The following is a 19,990-nucleotide window of genomic DNA, read 5'->3' as shown; positions in this document are numbered from 1 at the left end:
AGGAGGCGATGAATAACAATATCACTAAGGTGAAACAGATGCAGGAGGCTGCATCTTTTTCATGTGTGACGGATGAAAATGATGTAACTTCAAGGCTAAACAACTCAGTCTAAGACTAAGAATAACTAATGTACTCTTCTTGTGTTGCTACTTACGTTGTAAATGGTTAAAATGTATAGTATTCGATATAGTCGTGTTTAGATGAATACAATTTTATTAAAATCGTCGATCGTTGTAGATGATTTTATCAAAATCTTATTAACTATGTTTTCACACATATAGATGTTATTTAACTCGATTCGTGTTCGAATTCATGACGAATTTGATAAAATCATATCTAAATATGTAAATTAATCATAGTTCAGATCCTAAAATTGATAAAATCACAGTTTAATCTATTTAATTCCAGTCCCAAGTATTTATAACTTCATTTTTAATTATTAATTCAATTGTGCATTATACAATCAATTCTAATATAATTGTTTAATTTATTATTTTATAATTATAATTATAATTATGAGTGATTTGTAATATCCTTTTATATTTTCCTCGTTATTTTTCTTTTCTTTTACATTTATTTTTTATTATTATTGTTTTTTTTCCTCGAGATTCTTCTTTGAAATTTGGAAAGTTCTTAAAAGCATAAAGTATGGGGTAGTGGTTTTCCTTTTCTCTTTGAAAGATTCTAAATCTTTCTTTATCAAGAATAAATTCATGGTCAGTCTGGTGGGATGAGGTATTATGTTTCTTAAGCTAGATCAGGGATTTAAATCCTGACATTTACAAATAAAGCAAACTGGGTTGGAAGGGTTGCCCTCGCATCTACAATACCCGATCTGAATTAGTAATCGATAAACCGGATATTAGCGATTAATTCAAATAATAAATTCATTCCCAACTAAATCACAATTATAATGATAAAATCATAGATAAATTTAAAAAATCATATATAAATTTTAATTAAATATATAATATGATAAATAAACTTTATTTTAGTATAATCATATATATACTTTTGATTCGATTAGTAATTTATATTCGAAGATAATCAAATATAAATTAATATTTAAGATTTTAAAAAAATATAATATTGTAGTGAAAATAGAACATGAGAATTATTTTATCACTCCACCAAACATCCACCCACCTAGGGCTGTATATAAACGATACAGATCGCGAGCTACTCGAGATCGACTAGGTCAAAACTCGATATATACTCGGATCGAATAGACTCGACACGAGCTCAAACTCAACTCGAGTTCTTAACGAACTGAAACGAACTACTTGATATTTGACTCAAAAAACTCGTGAGCAGCTCAAAAATATAATATATTAAGATTTATTTTTTAAATAAATTATTAATAATATTAATATTTATGTATTAACTTTTTTAAAATACAGTAAGATTTTCATGTATTTAAAATTCAGGTTTGAGTTTGAGGCTTCAATCAATTTAAGTTTAAGATTTTTTTTCGAATTGCTCACGAGCTTTAGTTCAGAATTTCGAGTTCGAGTCGAGCTTGAAAATTTTAAGCTCGCGAGTTTTCGAGTCGAGTCGAGCTCAGCAATACTCCCGCTCGACTCGTCTACACCCCTACGCCCACCAGCAATAAAGTATACAACAGTAACCCATACCATTCTCAATAATAGCTAAATAACAAAAGCACAGATCACATCATCAATATGCATATGCCCCCAATCAATTAGATGTGGGTGCCAAAACATGCAAATACTAATATAATGTCCCAGACTCGGAACTTATGGCAGCCTTCGAATAGCACAAACATCATATAGATTTATTCAATTGACCTCATTCATGCTACAAGTAACATAAAACTCACTTAACCTGACTTCGAACCGACCTGAATTCAATAATAACTTAAAGAGTAGCAACAGAAGAAGAGTACATTGTTTATTCCTAGTTATGGCTTGTTTCAAACCCATGTGAACAAACAAGGGGCTTGAAATTACACCCTTTTTTCATTGTCACACACATCAAGAAGCCATTCCAGCGGCCTCCAGCAGCTGTTTAACTTTGGTGATGTAATCACCCATTGCATCCTCCTGGGATTTCCCTATCGAAAACCGAAACCAGATTCGGACATGAATTCGTTCATATGGTAAACAACTTCCAATGAAACCAACTAACAATCTAATGAATTACGCTGATTCAGACATAGCATTACCTTCAACAGCCTTCCATGCATCCCACTTGGCCTTTCCCCCTCAAGTCCAACATGCCGGGACGGCCTTTGTATAGGAAAAATAAAACCCATTAGCCTCTTTATCATACAGTTATTAACTATATTACTCAGACTCGGGTCTAATTGTCCGATACGGATATTCATCTAACACATGCATGGCTAATTTTTTCCAAGTTTTTTTCATAAATAAGAAAGATCTACAGAGGATATATCTCCGCATCCGCGTGTCGAATACCGGATCCGAAAAGGCATGAAAAGTTCAAGCAATATTAAGTTACTAAAGAAAAGGTTAAATTGGGTTATGTGTATACTAACTGGTGTTCACTGGTCCAACCGTAGCTTGCTTGAAGTGTCCATAGAGTATGAGCATGTCGTCGTTCGAAGGGGCTTTCGGGAGGGTCTTAACTTTCTCGGCATGCTCCTCGAATTCCTCCTAGACAATCAACAGTCAAATCGCAACATTATCATATTAAAACATTGGTATGATTAAATTTCAACTTCTTTTGAGGGACTATATACTGAAAGTGAAACAACAACAAATGTACAATGATCTAACCATGATTTTAGTCCCCTAGTTGGCCAAAATTCGAGATTTAATCGGTAAATCCAAGTCGATAATATCGTTATAAAACTAAAGAATCAAAATTATACCAAATTAAAGCAGAGAGATTGAATCTCGGATTTCAACATAACAGAGAGATAATAGCAAATAAGATGTTTTTCAGCAAGTTTAAGCGACTTAAAAGAGAAAACCAGTTGGGTGCAGCGCTTGGAACTTCTAGATCTAGAGGTAATCTACTTCAAATTGACTTCCTTTCTTGATGATAAACAAGATCAAATTCTGCTGATAGTCTCTCTATTCTTCAAATTTTATAATTCGGTCAAACGTTTTCCAGCACTATTTGGATCAAGACTGAAATTTCAAAACTTTCAAGGAATGAATCCGCAACTGAAACACCATACAGGGACTAAAAACAGAATTTATCCTGATAATAATCGGTTTGAGTGTGAAAAAATTCCAGAAAAAAAAACAGATGAATGAATGAAACATCAAAACAAACAACCAGGAACAAAAGTAAATCAATTAATAAGATTGTGAATGGAAAAAGGAAAGGAAATCAGACCTTCAAACCCATTTTTTCTTGTTGGGAGTGGGGGAAGATGGATACAGATGCAGAAAATTACGGGAGAGAGGGACCTTGATTCTTCTGCGTTTCGTCTTCAATGGACTATAACTAGCCCATAAATATAAATCTTGAGCACTGCCAGGTGCCACTTGGGTAGGTAGACTTTGTAAATCTGTGTACGCTAATTTAACTATAATTAATATTCAATACGGTCACTATAATTAATTTTCCTTTTAATGATTTTAAAATTATTTTTGAGTAATAGTTTGTTTTTACGTCCCAATTAAGACATGTATTTTTATTTTGAAATAAATTATTAATATACATCATGTCTATAAGGTTTTAGGGATTAAAGATATAATTATTATTTTTAAAGATCTCAAATTTAAGCATGACGTTTGTAGGGATTTTTAAATATTTATTATTAAATAATTAAGAGCCTTTTGAATAAATATTATATTGTAATTATCAATATAAATAGAAAAATATAAAGTACACAAATGATCCCTTAACTATTTATATGTTTCAAATTTATTCTTTCTATTAAAAAATATATGACAGTTGAAAGTTAACATGTTGATTGAGATATAATATAATTTAATCTTATAACCGTTTGAGCTTTATTTTATGGTTCGATTCTTTTTTTACATTATACTGTCAAGCCAATTTTTAAACATTATATCGTCGAGTAAATGTTTGAAAGCAACAGTAGTAGCAGTAGACGTCATTAAAATATGATTTTATTATATCTTAGTCAGCAGATTAACATTTAGCTCAGACAGTCGCTAAATTTTTAACGAAAAAGAATGAATTTATTATATATAAATAGTCGAGTAATAATTTTGTAAATTTTAATAGGTGAAAAATTCAACAAAAAATGTCTATAGTCAATTATCATTTTATAACTTTTTAATAGTTGAAGGACTCAATAAAACGACATCTTATAATCGGTAACTATTTATGTATTTTATTCTAAAAAATTTAATATATGTTAACTTTTTTAAAAAATTATACAAAAACATTAATTAATCTTTCCGCCAATATTATTATGAGCTGCCGTGAGATGGGTTGCAGAGATTATAAAATAAATAAATAAATAAACGGCGGAGAAAACAATGAAGGATGTAAGGCTGACAGCTGTGATGTTAGGATTTTTTAAAGGGTAAAGTATAGTAATGGTCACTGAACATTTCTGAAACTTGCATTTAGGTCCCCCAACATTTAAAACTTGCAATACAGTCCCCCAACATTTATTCCATTTGCAATATGGTCCCCCAACTTAAACCACAGTTAGAAAATTATGATAAATTATATAAACGGTCATTGAACTTTTCAGTCACTTGAATTTCGGTCCCCCAACTTTTAAAACTTGCAAAACAGTCATCAATTTCATTCTAAACCCCAATTTCCAAAGTAATTCAATTTTATTCTAAACCCTAAATTCTAAAATACTTCAATTAAATTCTAAAATACTTCAATTTAAGGTAATATAGGCTTGAAGAAATAGTTCAAGGCACAGACACAACGAATAAAATATATTATATAAATGTATATTTATATTTAGATGTATAAAAAAAATATATTCATATATTAATGTATGAATCATTTATATTTTTTGAATATTTTATTTTTAATAAGAAATTAAAATTATTAATTATATTAGAAATACTCAACTTAAGATTATATATATAATCATGAATTATAAATATGAAAATATAATTATTAAATTTAGTTTAAAAATATATAAATCTTAAATTTATTCTTTTAAAATATTGTATCAACTAATATTTAAAAATATATTAAATCTATCAAACAATTTATCAATATAATATTTTTTTATTGTAAAAAATATAATATTTTCCCATCATTTATTGCTTTCAAATTTTTTGCCGAAGTTCAAATCTCATTATTTCCATTTTACATTATATTTTTTTTTCTGGCATTGGTCATACTATTAGTATATGTATTATTGTATATCTCTTAACACAACGATGGTGTTAGCTTAGTGGCTCCACCCTATATCTTTCATTTACGTGACTCAGGTTTGAGTTTGCCCAAGACCCAAATTTTACTTCTTTGTAACTTAATTTTCTTCTAATTAGGAGTGACATGTGTCACCAATAACACATATCATGATCATGTGTTAACACATGTCAGATCCTGATTAAATGATTAATTTATTAAATTTTATTTAATTTAGGACCAAATTGATAGCATATATAAATAATTAGGTGGTAACACGTGTCACCAATGACACGTGTCATGATCATGTGCTAACACATGTCAGATCCTAATTAAATGATTAATTTATTAAATTTTATTTAATTTAGGACCAAATTGATTATATAAATAATAAAGACTGAATGTATAATAATGTCATTCATTTTAACTGCCACATCATCATTTTATCAATTGGTACGACTAGTGGCTTAGTTGAAACAGTTAAATAATTATGTGGTATGATTGATAAATTTAAAAGATCGATGACAAAAGTAAAAAGGGCTAGATAGTTAAGTTGTCAACCGAGTAGTTTACACTTTTATTTATACGTCAAAATAACATTTTATAAATTTAAAATTCGATTTATTTTCAACCTCTTTTATATCCTAACTACTTTTTTTAATTAAAAAATTTCTTCAACAGGTAAGAATTATACTATTATATTTATATAAAAAATACGTATCACATGAAATAAGATGAAATTAAATAATAATAACTTTGACATAATTGAATTTAATTTAAGTATTTTGAAATTTAGGGTTTAGAATAAAATTGAATTACTTTGGAAATTGGGGTTTAGAATGAAATTGATGATTGTTTTGCAAGTTTTAAAAGTTGGGGGACCTAAATTCAAGTGACTGAAAAGTTCAATGACCATTTATATAATTTATCCTAATTTTCTAACTGTGGTTTAAGTTGGGGGACCATATTGCAAACGGAATAAATATTGAGGGACTGTATTGCAAGTTTTAAATGTTGGGGGACCTAAATGCAAGCTTCTGAAATGTTCAGTGACCATTACTATACTTTACCCTTTTTTAAATTGCATATATATAATCATAATATAATAATAACAATAATAATAAATGTTTTCCAACTACGGCTTGGAAGTTGAAACGGGGCATGTGGGGGTGTGTATGGTAATTGTGCAGTGGTTAGTGTTGCTAATTATACATTTTAGAATATTTAATCCAGCCGAATTAAATTAAAAAAAAATTAAATTAATTGAATTAATGAATTTTATTTTATAACTCAAATTTTATTTAATTTTATTAATCAAATAAATTTTATAAAATTTTAAACACATCAAATTATTCGAGTTTATTTAAATTTAATTATGTCACTGGTAATCACTTTAAAGATACATGAAGTGACAACGTACTAAATAATAATTCATTTTAAAATTATATATTCACTTCCATTTTATATATAATGTGATACAAGAACCTTATGATTTGCTAATGTAATGCGATATTTAATACCAAATATAAATAAACTAAAAGAGTAAGATCTCAAATATTTTAATGAATTAGTAAAACGATTACATCCTAATTTTTAATTATTTTTTAAAAATTAATTTAATTAAAAAGTTAAGAGAAAGCTTTATTATATAAAATGTCAAAATGCATTATTATACAATATTTAAAATACAAAGACAAACTAAAAAACAAATATAGTATTTAACACATTAAGTAAATATAATCATTTAAAATAAATAACTAAATAATATATATATATATATATATATATATTGAGTTCTAATTTCTGGACTGGACATTTAAGGAATCAGGCAATCCATGCATACATAAAATTACTGACTTATTACCACATAAGGCTTCAATCATAGAACAGAGAAACTAGCAACTAAGTTATGAAAAGATTAACAGTCAACTGACCGTGGCTTGTTATGAATGTTGTTTCATCTCATGATGGTATTTCGATGTCGCCTCCGCAGAATTTCCATGACCCATCATCTTGCCTCCGGAGAATATATCGGATTTTATACATGCTGCAGCAATGTCGATAAGAAGGTACAACTTAGTCCATGCATTCTGATGAAACGGTTTCGAGTTCTAGAGTTGATGGTAATGAAATGGCAGGAAAAATACAATCTGAGCTCACCTGTAATAATTAGGATTCTTTAGCTGAGATTCGTCAACAAGCTCTGCTGCTTCCTCGAGGAAAGCCTCGATTTCAGCCATCTCCCCCATGTTTACATCCATCAGAATGTCTGCTCGAAGAATGGTCAATTGCAGCAAAACAAATCTCCAATAACAACATCTAGCTTTCGCCATATCAGCCAATGCTTGCCACTGCAGACCACGATTATGTCAACAAACAAATAAATACCAAACTGAAGTTTTTTAGCTAAGAAGTAATACTCCCACCTCCAGGAATAGAATCTTGAAATAAACAAACCAAAATATTTCCACATTCAGCGTTAGTGCCTTGCAAAGGTTTAGTTTGAAATTTTACAAAATCTCAGGAATGGTAGAATCTTGATTTTGATTTGAGCTGGTATTTGTTTAGTAAGAACACAAAATATGCATTTATACTGCATTCATTAAGTTTCAGTATCTTGCAGCTATCGTAACAGTCAGTTAAATCACCTATAATTTGCTATCATCAGTGTTAAATATATAGAACCAATTGTTACGCAAGCAACATTCTTGTATGACAAATAGCACAGAGGTGGCAATGAACTGATCAACGATAGACACTTCTTTTAATCATTCTTATCATCCCTTCCAGGGTTAGGGTGACTAGGCAAGGAGAGGAGGGAAGATTTGTGTATTACTTACAGTTAACATAAACAAAAACATGAAATCAAATGAGACCATTCAATAGGTTTTACCTGAATTAACATCGACTGATCAAGGGCTTCAGAGAGGGTATCAACCTGATGGTTAGGTCCAAGAGCTTCAGCTTTAATTGATTGCCATTGCCTGACAAGAGCTTCAGCTTCTTCCACAGACATTTGCTTCCTGTCCACTGCTGTGATTGAAGTTGACAGGCTAGCAGGAAGCCAGGAAGTTTTTGAATTCATAGCTTCTGAAGGGTTCATGAATTGAACCTTAGCCAATTCCAAGAGTTTCTTTATCCTACCACCAATACCACTTGCCCTGATATGAGCAGAGTTGTAATCCAAGAAAGAATCTCCTTTACGGGTATGGCAGCTTGAAAACGTATGTGGTTCACTGGAGGCCCATATTGACATACACCTGACCCCACTCAATTTCATTCCTGAGATCTTAAAAGCCTGTTAAAATAATGCATCCTAATACAGCAACAAAAGATACCCTTTCAGTGATACTCTGTGAAAACCAGTTTTCCCAAGCTTTATTCCGGTTTTCTTCAAATTTTCTTTCCAACTGAACTGACGATGCATTGACATTGTTTCCACTGCTATTGTCACCCGTTGCAAAATGAATTTGCAAATCAGTTGTTGGTAATTGCTTAACGGTTGATACAATATGGAGAGAAGATTTCATACAGGGGAGGGAATCCTCTAAATCTTTCATCTCAGATGCAAGAGAAGTAGCTAGGGATCTATGGCCTAGATTAGGGATGGTTTGAGGGGCACCATTACTTTTCTTGCTCCTAGGAGCTTTTCTTTCACCACCAAAATAGTTGGCCTGCAGACAAGTACAAGTGTTAGTACTTCCCTGTTAATCTGATAGCTCGGTCATTTTGCTCTTACCAAAGAAGGAGAGCAACCCCTTGTATCAGGAAAGAGAGAGAGCACAGCATCCTTCAGCCAAATTTCCTGATTAAGTCAATTAGATATTAGAGAATGCATCAACCTATAAGATAAACAAGAACTTCAAAGAATTTGAAGGGGACATGTGGAAGTGGACACAGTCCAACTAGCAACTCAATCATAACCATTATCAAGTGCACAACCCTTGCCAAATTACCAGTCTTGAAAAACATAAAATAAGGAACGAAGCAATGAATTGAGAACATGAAATATCAAGATCCAAGGCTTGAATTTGTACACATTCCACAGGCTTTAAGTTCATGCTTTCTACAAAAGCAAGAATCAAGCTGTTTTATAACTCAGTGTGTCAAAGGTTTGCGAGCTCTAGGCACTTACATCACACCCAGGTTCAAAAAAGGTGTATAATTGAGTGGAGGCACTGATTTCTAAAAGAAAATTCCTTACATCATAAAGAAATCCAAGTATTATCATGTCTAATAAGCTTCAAATATATGATTTTGATGAAAAACTACTAGAGTTTGCACTGTGACGGCACCTAATGTGTTCCAAAGACACAATATTTTAGATAATGTCATTAAACAACATTCCAAGTTTTATTGACTTCCATTCAATCTTCAACAAGTCGCGCAATGGTTAAAACATTAATTTTTTATTTACATAAATAGACCAGAAAATGTACCGTTTTCCCATTGAAGCAATAGCTAACAAAAGATGAGAAAAACTTGAGAAACCAAAAGACACTAAACTCAGACACACTTTTTCAGCCTTTAGCCTAGGGGGAAAATGTCCCTATGCACAAAAGGCATCCATCTTAGTAAACGCGTCTTGCCTGTAGGATGTAGGAGGTTTCCTTGATTGACACTGCACCTTACCGCCTAGGCATGTGCCTTGACAACATTTTTCTACCCCATGGTGTCAGCTACAAGGAACATTGTTTTCTATTAAGAACCTTAGTTCGAGTAATATCATTATGCTCTAGAGTGAAAGTTTTCTTCTATCTCTCCTTTGGCATATCCTTCCTCCTGGAATGAACATTCTCTATTAAATCATATACTCCAAACTATGTTACTCTGACTCAGGTGTGAGTTTCAGATATGAGTATGTACCAGACAAGGGTATTTTTAGTGTTTTCCAAGTTTTTCCATGTATTTGGAGGAATTTGTCCGGCACAAGTACTTCAAGAAAATAAAGCATCCAAGCAACAAAGAATCTGATAGAAGCATTTATGGACAACTGTCCCACATAGCCAAACCACCATAAATATGTCTCATTTTATGCTTACTACTATTTCCATCTTTTCCTGAATGCCTGTGTGCATTCCTAACCCAATATTTTCTTATGAGCTCAAATAACTTTGCAGCATTCTCGTTTTAACAAGTTTCAACTTTGCTTGACCACCCAAAATCCTATAGCACTAAGGCCTAAGAAATCGTGATGTTATTGCTATCAAGCTAAGAATGCCGTAAACTTATGGGGTATTTGCTGAATTGCTGTCACACAAGTCAAGCTCCAGTAAAATTTATTTATTTCATCAATCATGCTAGGATCCTATGCTTTCATGATTGAGCCAAGATACTAAAATCACATTGCAGTGTATCTTTTTCTCCAATTTTACACTTGCTTCATTGCCAGTCCTTTACGGAGTTTTCAAATCACAATTGATAGACAATCCACAGTCAAAAGAGTAAATTAAACATATTTGACCTCCTAACAGTAAAACTTTCCGCTCATTGCAATCTTAGATGCATGTTTAGAAGCAGGAAATGGTTTAAGACTTACCAATGATGAATTTTTCCTAGAACTGCCTAGGGACTCCTTCCCTGTAATAGAATTTTGGGCTGCACGATTTGAAGTTGATTCAAGCTGTTGAAGCTTTTCAATAACCTCAGCCTCATCCCCCTAGTAACCAAGAAATGAGCAATTATAAAGCATTTCAATGAAAAAAAATGCTCCAGCTTCCAGAGAAACAAAACCTTCAACTTCTACGATTTTAATACCTGTCCAAGAAGGAACAAACAGAAAGCCTCCTCAAGCTTCAGATCAGCCCCCTCAGATGTTATCAAACAGTCACATATATTTTTTGCTTTGGTAATCTACAGAAATGTAATAAAAAGTGACAATAATAACAAAGAATTGAAAGAAAATAGTTTCCCCACCCAACAACTCCAATGCAGAACCCCCAAAATATTATTCACAGACCAACCGGCATAGAGATTACCAAGTCAGTTTGCCTGCTTGAAAATCCAAGAGCAATATGTGCAATCAATGCCATGTAGAAACAGGTAAAATCAATTACAAGCCTTTGATTATGTGATTCAATTGATTTCTTATTCTTCCTTGACATTGCTAAATTATCCCAGGGAAGAATATCAACTACTTCTGAGGCCAACAGCAGATTAAGAGCTTGGCTTAAGAAGCTTGACCATCTTGGACCTGGCAAGTTGCTTCCACATCAAGCCCCTGTCTGAGCAGTTCACACAGGGCAGCAATCGCTCCTTGTCGCCTGTTTTCATTTTCAGGTGATCGAGGCAAGCCTAATAATTCCAATGCGCATGCAGGTGCAAGTTCCTCCAAAGATTCTTCTATCTAAGAACCACGAAAATAATTAAGGTAAATAGAAGGCTGTTACCTTCAGAAATAAGGGTTGCACATAATTACTTGTTTGCAACTATCCTCCGACATTGTTGCAGTCATCACCATGCAAAATATATTAAGCTCTTAACCATCAGATCAATTCATTAGAAGTTCGATATTGTTTTGATTATTTTTACCTTTTTTGGGGGTTACAAACAGTATACTATTAATCAAGAAACGAAGAGGAAGCCTATTACTGACTGAAGCAAAGCATGTTGTAGAAATCCTTGAATAAAATGGAGGCAAAAGCATAAAATAGCAACAACAATTACCTGAGATAACAACATCATTTGTTTAAGAGATTTTGTACTCCTGAGAAGAGACTGAGCACGAGCAAGGGCTTCAAATCCTTCAGAGACCTTGTTCTTTTCAAAACCAGTCTTTGCGATAGAACACTTCAAGAAAGCACCTATTATAAGAAAAGTGGGCATAGCAAAGTTGATGTTAAAGCTGGTAAAAGATGCTAAGCTCTTCACCTATTTGCCTCACCTCAGCCAGTGCCATTGATAAAAGTAAATCATGAATATATGGTTTTGCATCTGGGCGCTGAATAGCTGCCCTCACAATTTGAAGGACAAGCTCCTCTTCTCCAACCTGATTCACAAGGAACCTATCATATCAGTTCTATCTTTCCAAGATAAAAACCTTCATTTTTTTAAGGCTTTCTTTGGTGGATGGTTTTCCTACTTACTGTTTGCTTACAATATAACTCCAATTCAAACATGACGAATAGCCATGGACACTGTTTTCTTAATTTTAAAAAATGCTAGCACTTGCTTCTAAATTCAAACATTAAGAAGCTTTTAGCTTCAAATGGGAAACGAACATTATTTCCCTAAATGTTTAACAATATCTTCTTATTATAATAAACTACAAATTAGGGGGTGGATCAGTGGAGAATTGCACCTCTTGAAGAAGGCAAGCAGCAGCAGGCAACCAACGCCATGGAATTCGAAGAGATAATTTCGGGGGAATCTTCTCTTTCACATTTCCGGCGTAATCCGTTTCGAAAAGCAGCTTATCCCTTACATCCATCAAAACTTCCTGCAATGAAGAGGGAAAGAAGGAAATAGGTTTTTTTTTTAAATCCAAAAAAAGGTACAAAAAACGACCTCTTCGATCACCTGTCGAGAAACAACAACATCACTAGTGTAACCATCATCAACCTCGGTACCCTTCAAATTCATCACCGACTTCACAATCTCATCTTTCTCGGCTTGACTCGAAACGCCGATCAGCTGGTAACAACTAACCGGGATATCAACAACGGCGTTTCCTGCGACGGTTGATCCACGCGAGGCAGAAGGAGAAGACGATGAAACCGGTGCGTTGTTCTCGACAATGCCGGCGACGCCGCGGCGAGTGCCGATTGCACCGGATTGCCAGCGGTTCCTAACGGAGGCAAAACCGGAGCCATTAGATTTGATTAGGTTTTCAAAGCCTGAAATTTCACAGACAATAGAGCTTCGAGCGAAGGAGGAAGAAGAAGATGGAGTAATTGTTGGAGACAACGTCAAATTGCACAGTGCCATCTCACACTGCAAAAACTAAAAGAAATAAAAACAAAATGAAAAGAGTAATTGTTCTACGTGAATATTAACAAATTTTGTAACGGTATTTTGACTAAGTTTTAATAGAAAAAAATAAAATAAAATATTTTTAATATTTTTATGTTTATATTTTTATTAATTTAAATATTAATCTTTAGAAATAATTAAATAAATTACCATCCCTTGAATAATACAATTTTTCATTCATTTATCTTAATAATATTTTAGTTTTAAAAAAATACCGATCATATAAAAAAAATTAAAAATGTATAAATCCAGTTTATTTTTAAACTATACACTTGCTCTCTATAAGTAGACTTTCCAATACCTATGTAAAATATTGAACAAAGTTTCCTTGAAAAGAACTTGTAACCAACCTTCTGGTTCAAGTAACCATGTAAAAGTAGAACTAGTCTTTAGTTTAATCGGTCAAATTCTACAAATTTCCACACTTGAATCAATGTTTAATCCATCAACTTAATCAAGATCTGCCCTTTATTCAATTATATAAATGCAACACTTGTTTCATCATCTTTGCTGTACTTAATGGAGAGGGATATGAATCTGCAACACTTTAGCCACAAACATCCATTGATCTTCTCCGAGGAGCATGTTGATGGAGGCAAAGAGATCATTCTTTGCTCAGGGTGTGAGAAACCAGTGTTGGGTCCAAGCTATGGTTGTTCTAAATGCGAGTTTCGGCTTCACGAGATATGCGCGAACTTGCCTTTCGAGATAAACCATCCGTTTCATCGCGATCACCCTCTTGTTCTCCTGTCTAATCCCCCTACTCGATATGTCTAGTGTCTCTGTGATTTCTGTGATGAATCTTGCAACGGCTTTGTCTACCATTGCTTGTCTTGCGAGTTCGATATCGACGTCTCGTGTGCTCTGCTTCCACCGTGTGTGATGGGGGAGTTTCTCGAGCTCGAACGTTTCAGCCACCAGCATCAGTTGGTTTTCACTGAAAAGCATGATGAAAGTGTATGTTGCTTCGGATGCAAGGAAGTGATTTCCGGTCCTGGTTACGGTTGCTCTCGGTGCGAGTTCTTCCTTCATAAGAAGTGTTCGATGTTATCCCCCGTGATTAGACACCCTTATCGTCGCGAACACCCTCTTATTCTTTTGACGAATCCCCCACCGTATTATTCGAGCTGCACCTGCAATTTTTGTCACAGAACATGCCAAGGCTTTGTTTATCACTGCCCTACTTTTAAGTTCGATCTCGACATCAAATGTGCTTCGCTTCCTCAATGTTTCGTTGAAGCCGAAAATCATCGACACCGATTCATCCACCTGATGAAGCCACTCTCGTTTATATGCGACTCCTGTGGCATAAAGGGTGACCATTTCCCTTACTTATGTACCCAGTGCCAAGTACTGGTCCATGAAGAATGCAAAATATTACCCAACACCATTGAAATTAGAGATCACTGTCATCCTGTTACACAATTCAGCTTGCTTCAAGGAATTAGCGATTCGTGTAACCATCGTTGTGGTATCTGTCATGATGAAGTGAGTGGAAAGTACGGTGGTTACGGTTGCTTTTGCTGCGATTTCATTGTTCATTCCAATTGTGCAGTAGCAAATTCTGTTTCTGTGATAAAAACCAAAGGGAACGAATTCTTCGACTCGATCAAGCATTTTAGCCATCCACACAATTTAACCCTGAACGCAAAGGTAAATGATGATAAGCTTTGTGACTGCTGCATGAAACCCATTTTGGAACAATTCTACAGTTGTGAAGAATGTGACATTTTCCTCCATGAAACATGCCTTGAATTGCCTAGGAAGAAGCAACACCCTCTTCACCCGCATCCGTTAACCCTTCTAGAAAAGCATCCAAGCTTCGAGGGCTTGTTTTTCTGCGATGGCTGTCATCAACGATGCCATGGCTTCACCTACAGCAGCAAGCAGTGCGATTTCAACCTTGATGTTCGATGCGGTTCATTGTCAAACATCCTTAAACACAAATCACATGAGCATCCCCTTATTTTTAGCAAGGGAAGCAAATGCAGTGCTTGTGGTTACGGTAATGAGGTCTTATACTCCTGCTCCGATTGCAACTTTGCATTGGACTTCGGCTGTGCTTTGTTACCGAATACAGCAAGGCATAAGCACCATGGGCATCCTCTCGATCTCACTTACCAACACGATGCAGATCAGATATACTGCATATGCGAAGAAGAAATCAACCCGAAGTGCTGGTTCTACTGCTGCAAACCGTGCAACTTTTATGCTCACACGAAATGCACTTTGGGGCAATATCCATACATCAAGTTAGGAAAAACATACCCATACGAAGCTCATCCACATCCGGTTGCCTTTGTACACAAAACAAAAGGTCAACCTCCACGCAGTAAAAGTGGTAACCCTAGCAAAGGTCTTGCCCTTGAATGTACTAAGCATCACTGTAATTTCATCATTGAATGGTGTCATGTGGAAATTCTCCATTTCTAAGATCCTTGTAAGTAATGAACCTCAGATTATACCATGAAACCTATACAATTTGATTTGAACAATCAAAGCCACTAAAAATCATCATATTTCATAGTCTCCTTGAATTTCTTGAAGCACCTTATCCAAATATATATGAGAAACTACTCAAAATATAACATTATATATATATATATGTATTATACAAAAAGAACAAGGACATTGGTCTGGTTTCTAAGCCAGCTAGTATAAAAACATTTAGTGTCGCACATAAACTATAAAGGCAAAACACTAGGAAAATTCTAAGTGGAGCAAAGGAAGTTGGGTTCTCCAAAAGAATCATGTTAACCTACAAATTCACAGGGGAGGGTAGAAATATGAGGAGAGGGAAAAGCCAAGGAACAGTAAGCCTCCGACTGTGGCGACAGTGCGCTGTGAGATTTTGGCCGCTAGCATGCTTCCTCCCACAACGGCCAGTGACGTACAGATGGTATGTCCTATTACGGCTCCTACTGCTACACCCACTGCATTTTTATGTGTTGCTAGCTGCAGAATCATGAATTACTTCACTTAGATGACAGTCTATGATTCTCTTTAGAAATTACAAACATCATTATAACCGCATAGATAAAGATATTATTCCCTTAGTGAAGAAAGCTTGTTTGAATAGAATTAACAGAATTAAAGTTGAAAAAATGGTAAGATAGAAGTTAGAACTATAGAAAAACATAGTCAAAACCTCGAGTTTCTTTGTATTACTTAAGAGAAAATAAAATATGATGTGGCGATAAATCTATTTTACAAATTATTTATTCTAGAGTAACAAATAAAGTTTTAATCCTAGTCCTTGAATAACTAATAATCTTAGCCATCTAAATATATCTAAACCTTAAAGCTCCTGCGTCATTTTCGACTACCATAAGGCACTTTACCCAAGTTTCATGATCAGGGAGATGTCCATGATTTTTATATAGCAACAGAGGTGAATTGAAATTTTTAAGAAGAGGATATGCCAGCTACTGTTCCTTACAAACTTCTTCCCAAGTAAAAGAACCGAAAAATTCGAGCAACCAACTTACAAAGAGACAGATTTGAATCACAGTAATAAATTAAGATCAAGGATAGGGTTTATCTTACAGCAATTGTGGCAATTTGGCTTCGATCCCCCCATTCTGCTAGAAATGTTAGAATAAATGACTACATGGAAAGAGAAAAAGAAGAAGAATTCAGTAATAATAGATGATTTAATCAATGAGTGAAAATAAACTAAATATAAACATTTAAGGCAAGCGGTAATGTGGAAAGAAAACCTCCAAAAATATTGGTGTACAAAATCTGGAGAGGAAGCGTCGATAATATGTTTTCCCTTGGCCAGTCTCAAGTTTCTCTTCCACCTAAACATGTGAGATAATCAAAGAGCAAATTCAATATGAAGGTGATATGAAAGTTGACAACAAAGAAAAACAAAAGATTTTAGATGCCATATGATGCGATCTTTAAATATGGTACAAATCATTGATGCTGGATAGGTTACAATCTAAAGAATATATACATGTGTATATATGACATAAATACATATTATATGCAAGTATGTGCACACATTACACATGGATCCGAAAATTCAAGGTCCTGTTGAAGAAATTGTACACTTCACTGAAAAGGAACATGCACTTTTCTAACCTTTTATAATGTAGAAAACAGAGACAGGAAACAGTTTGGTAAGCCAACTGACTAAATTACAGGTATGACCATTTAGACTGCCCCAAAATTATCTGTCACCTTATACCAGTTCTTTTATGGTGAGAAGCATTTATAGAACCAAATATACTAAAATGGACGTATAAAACAAAATATCAAATTGAGAGTTAGAGAGACACACTTCTTCCATTTCCTTTTTCTGAGATCCCTTTGTATCTGATCTCCAAGCAATGTAAAGTAACCGAAGCCCAAAAAATGCGTAGAGAACTGCATATCAGGAAAAACGGTTATAGCAAAATGACCATAAAATGAAATCATTAGAAGAAATAAATAGGAACATGAAAAGACAGTCATTATATATACCTGTAGCTGCACTATTGTGTGCTTCCTTGATATCAAATTCGGCACAATCCTACCTAGTCCAGTGGAAAGTACCTAATTGTCAAGAAAAAATAAACACTGATAACATTAACTTAGTGAAAATGTCTTTGGCAGTACATGATGGAAAAAGTGTTTCTATGAAACAGAAAGGGAAGGATCCTAAAACATTTAATAGGTCAAGCAAAGTCATAAGAGAGAAAGGAAATTGCTCACGTACTGTCATTACAAAGAGGGCAGCTAGGGCACCAGATAAAACAGTTGACTTTGGGTGCCGCATAGCCATAAGAGCTGCTATTATAAAGTTTCATCTCCAATCTGTCATTGTATCCACAGCATACCAATTCAGCATTTGCTCCAAATGGCATTATTTGTAAAAAATTGTGATGAATGCACATGTTCCTTAGCAAAACACATAACTTCTAACATAAATTTGTAAACACGAGCTGACACACATACAACACACACACACACATAGAGAGGGAGATCTGAATGCACAAACCTCACTGACAATTATCATGGAAAAACTTGCAAAGAATGCATCTAAGATCCCGAGACCAGAATCAAAACCAAGAGCAGTACCCAAGGGATCGTCTAGTACACCATTCTGAACATTCTTCGCAACAATCTGTTCCGCAAAATCAATTCATCACATTATCAGATAATCCGAACACCAACACAAATTACATCTTCAATTACAAGGATGAAGAAGCTACATAGCATAGCAAGAAAACATGAATCTTAAAATGAAGCTAATGATAACACTTTCAGGTTAAATAACTAACTCCCTTTTTCACTACTCAACTCTATTTCCTAACCAGTAGCTCGAAATCAAAACAAAAATGGAATAAAGAGAACCACCTTCCCGACAGCTAATAACTAAACAATTAATGAAAATTCAAAATAAAACTAACTAAACCATGTGAACTCTATAATATCTAAGTTTCTCAACAATCAAACAGATGGGGGAAAAGGAAAACAAAATGCAGACCATGCCCCGGCGGCCCAAATTTTTAATTGACCCACCAGATTCCTCCCTCGCAGCTTGAACTTCTGAATCCTGAGAAATTACACAAATAGAGAAAAACCCATTTCATTATTTACACAAATTTGAAAGAATAAGCTTCAAAAATACAAAGAGAGATATGAATAGTACCTGAGCAAAAGAAATGGAAGATAGAGCGAAGAAGAGAAAGGGAGCGAAGAAGAGGAACCGAATGGAAGTAGAGCCCATTACGAGAAAGACAGGGTTTGTCACAGAGAATCGAGGGATCGTGAGATTTAATCGGAAGAATAAATTTACAAACAAAAACAAAAATTGAATTAATGGAGAGAGATCTTGGAAGTAGGTAATAGATCTGAAGAAAATTTCAATAGGATGGAAGGATTCATTTGTGAATCAATGAGACCGAAGAAATGAAAAGAGACCATGCAAAGTGTGATGAAGATCTTCTCTGCAGTTTTTACATACGAACTGGTTCTTTCACCCTCTCTTCTTTCTCCTTTTCAACTAGAGTTAATTGCATCTAACATTTCAGCAATCATTCTGATGGTCTAACTGTTTCTCCAGTCCCTGTATTTTCGTAATCTTGAATTTAGTCCCTATGCATCTAATTCCAAGACTTGCTTCAATTAAATTTTCTCCTTTTTACTACCTAAATTATTATTTCCATCTCATTTTATCTAAAATTATTAGAGTGAATTGTATCACGTCTTTCAAGTATGATCATTATTTTGAATTAGTACCAAAACTTTTATACATTTCAATTTCATCCCTAGATTATGATTATCATTCTAAATTAGTTTTCAAATTTTTGAACATTTCAATTTCATCCCCAAAATATGATCTTCATTATAAATTGAGTCACCAAATTTTTTGAACATTTCATTTTTATCCCAAGGTATATGTATATATTAATCATATCCCATGTTAATAAAATCATTAGGTCAAGTTATATTATTATATGTTTGAAAAAATAAAATTTATACTAATATATGGTTGAAATTAATTACATATTTGGATGAATTTGGGGATAAATTAAAAGATTTAAAAGTTTGGGAATCAATTTTGAAATAGAGTAATAGTTTGAGGGTGAAATTGGAATACTCAAAAGTTAAAGGACTAATTTAAAATGGGTGAATTCACGAGATAATGTTCTCGAATTTTTTTTTTCACGATATGGTGCACATCCCAGATTAATTGCTGGAATGGGGTGAATTCTACAGTGATCGCCATAGGAC

At 33.9% G+C, this 19,990-nt stretch overlaps 1 protein-coding gene and 3 pseudogenes across 1 annotated transcript; 1 reads left to right on the top strand and 3 right to left on the bottom strand.

Annotated features, from left to right (window-relative positions):
• Positions 1–1,775: 1,775 nt before the first annotated feature.
• Positions 1,776–3,461, bottom strand: LOC120202927 (annotated as a pseudogene).
• A 3,653-nt stretch (positions 3,462–7,114) lies between these two features.
• Positions 7,115–13,261, bottom strand: LOC120202926 (annotated as a pseudogene).
• Positions 13,262–14,023: 762 nt separating this feature from the next.
• On the top strand, positions 14,024–15,772 carry LOC120202925. Its single transcript, XM_039203275.1, has one exon. The coding sequence runs from the start codon at positions 14,147–14,149 to the stop codon at positions 15,695–15,697; it is 1,551 nt and encodes a 516-aa protein (XP_039059206.1). The 5' UTR covers positions 14,024–14,146; the 3' UTR covers positions 15,698–15,772.
• A 71-nt stretch (positions 15,773–15,843) lies between these two features.
• On the bottom strand, positions 15,844–19,037 carry LOC120202924 (annotated as a pseudogene).
• Positions 19,038–19,990: the final 953 nt, after the last annotated feature.

The sequence above is a fragment of the Hibiscus syriacus genome, unplaced genomic scaffold, assembly GCF_006381635.1.
Source record: "Hibiscus syriacus cultivar Baekdansim isolate YM2019G1 unplaced genomic scaffold, ASM638163v2 tig00009009_pilon, whole genome shotgun sequence".
Taxonomy (NCBI): Eukaryota; Viridiplantae; Streptophyta; class Magnoliopsida; order Malvales; family Malvaceae; genus Hibiscus; species Hibiscus syriacus.
Note: the sequence above shows the minus strand (reverse complement) of the source record. Positions and strands in the feature narration are given on the sequence as shown.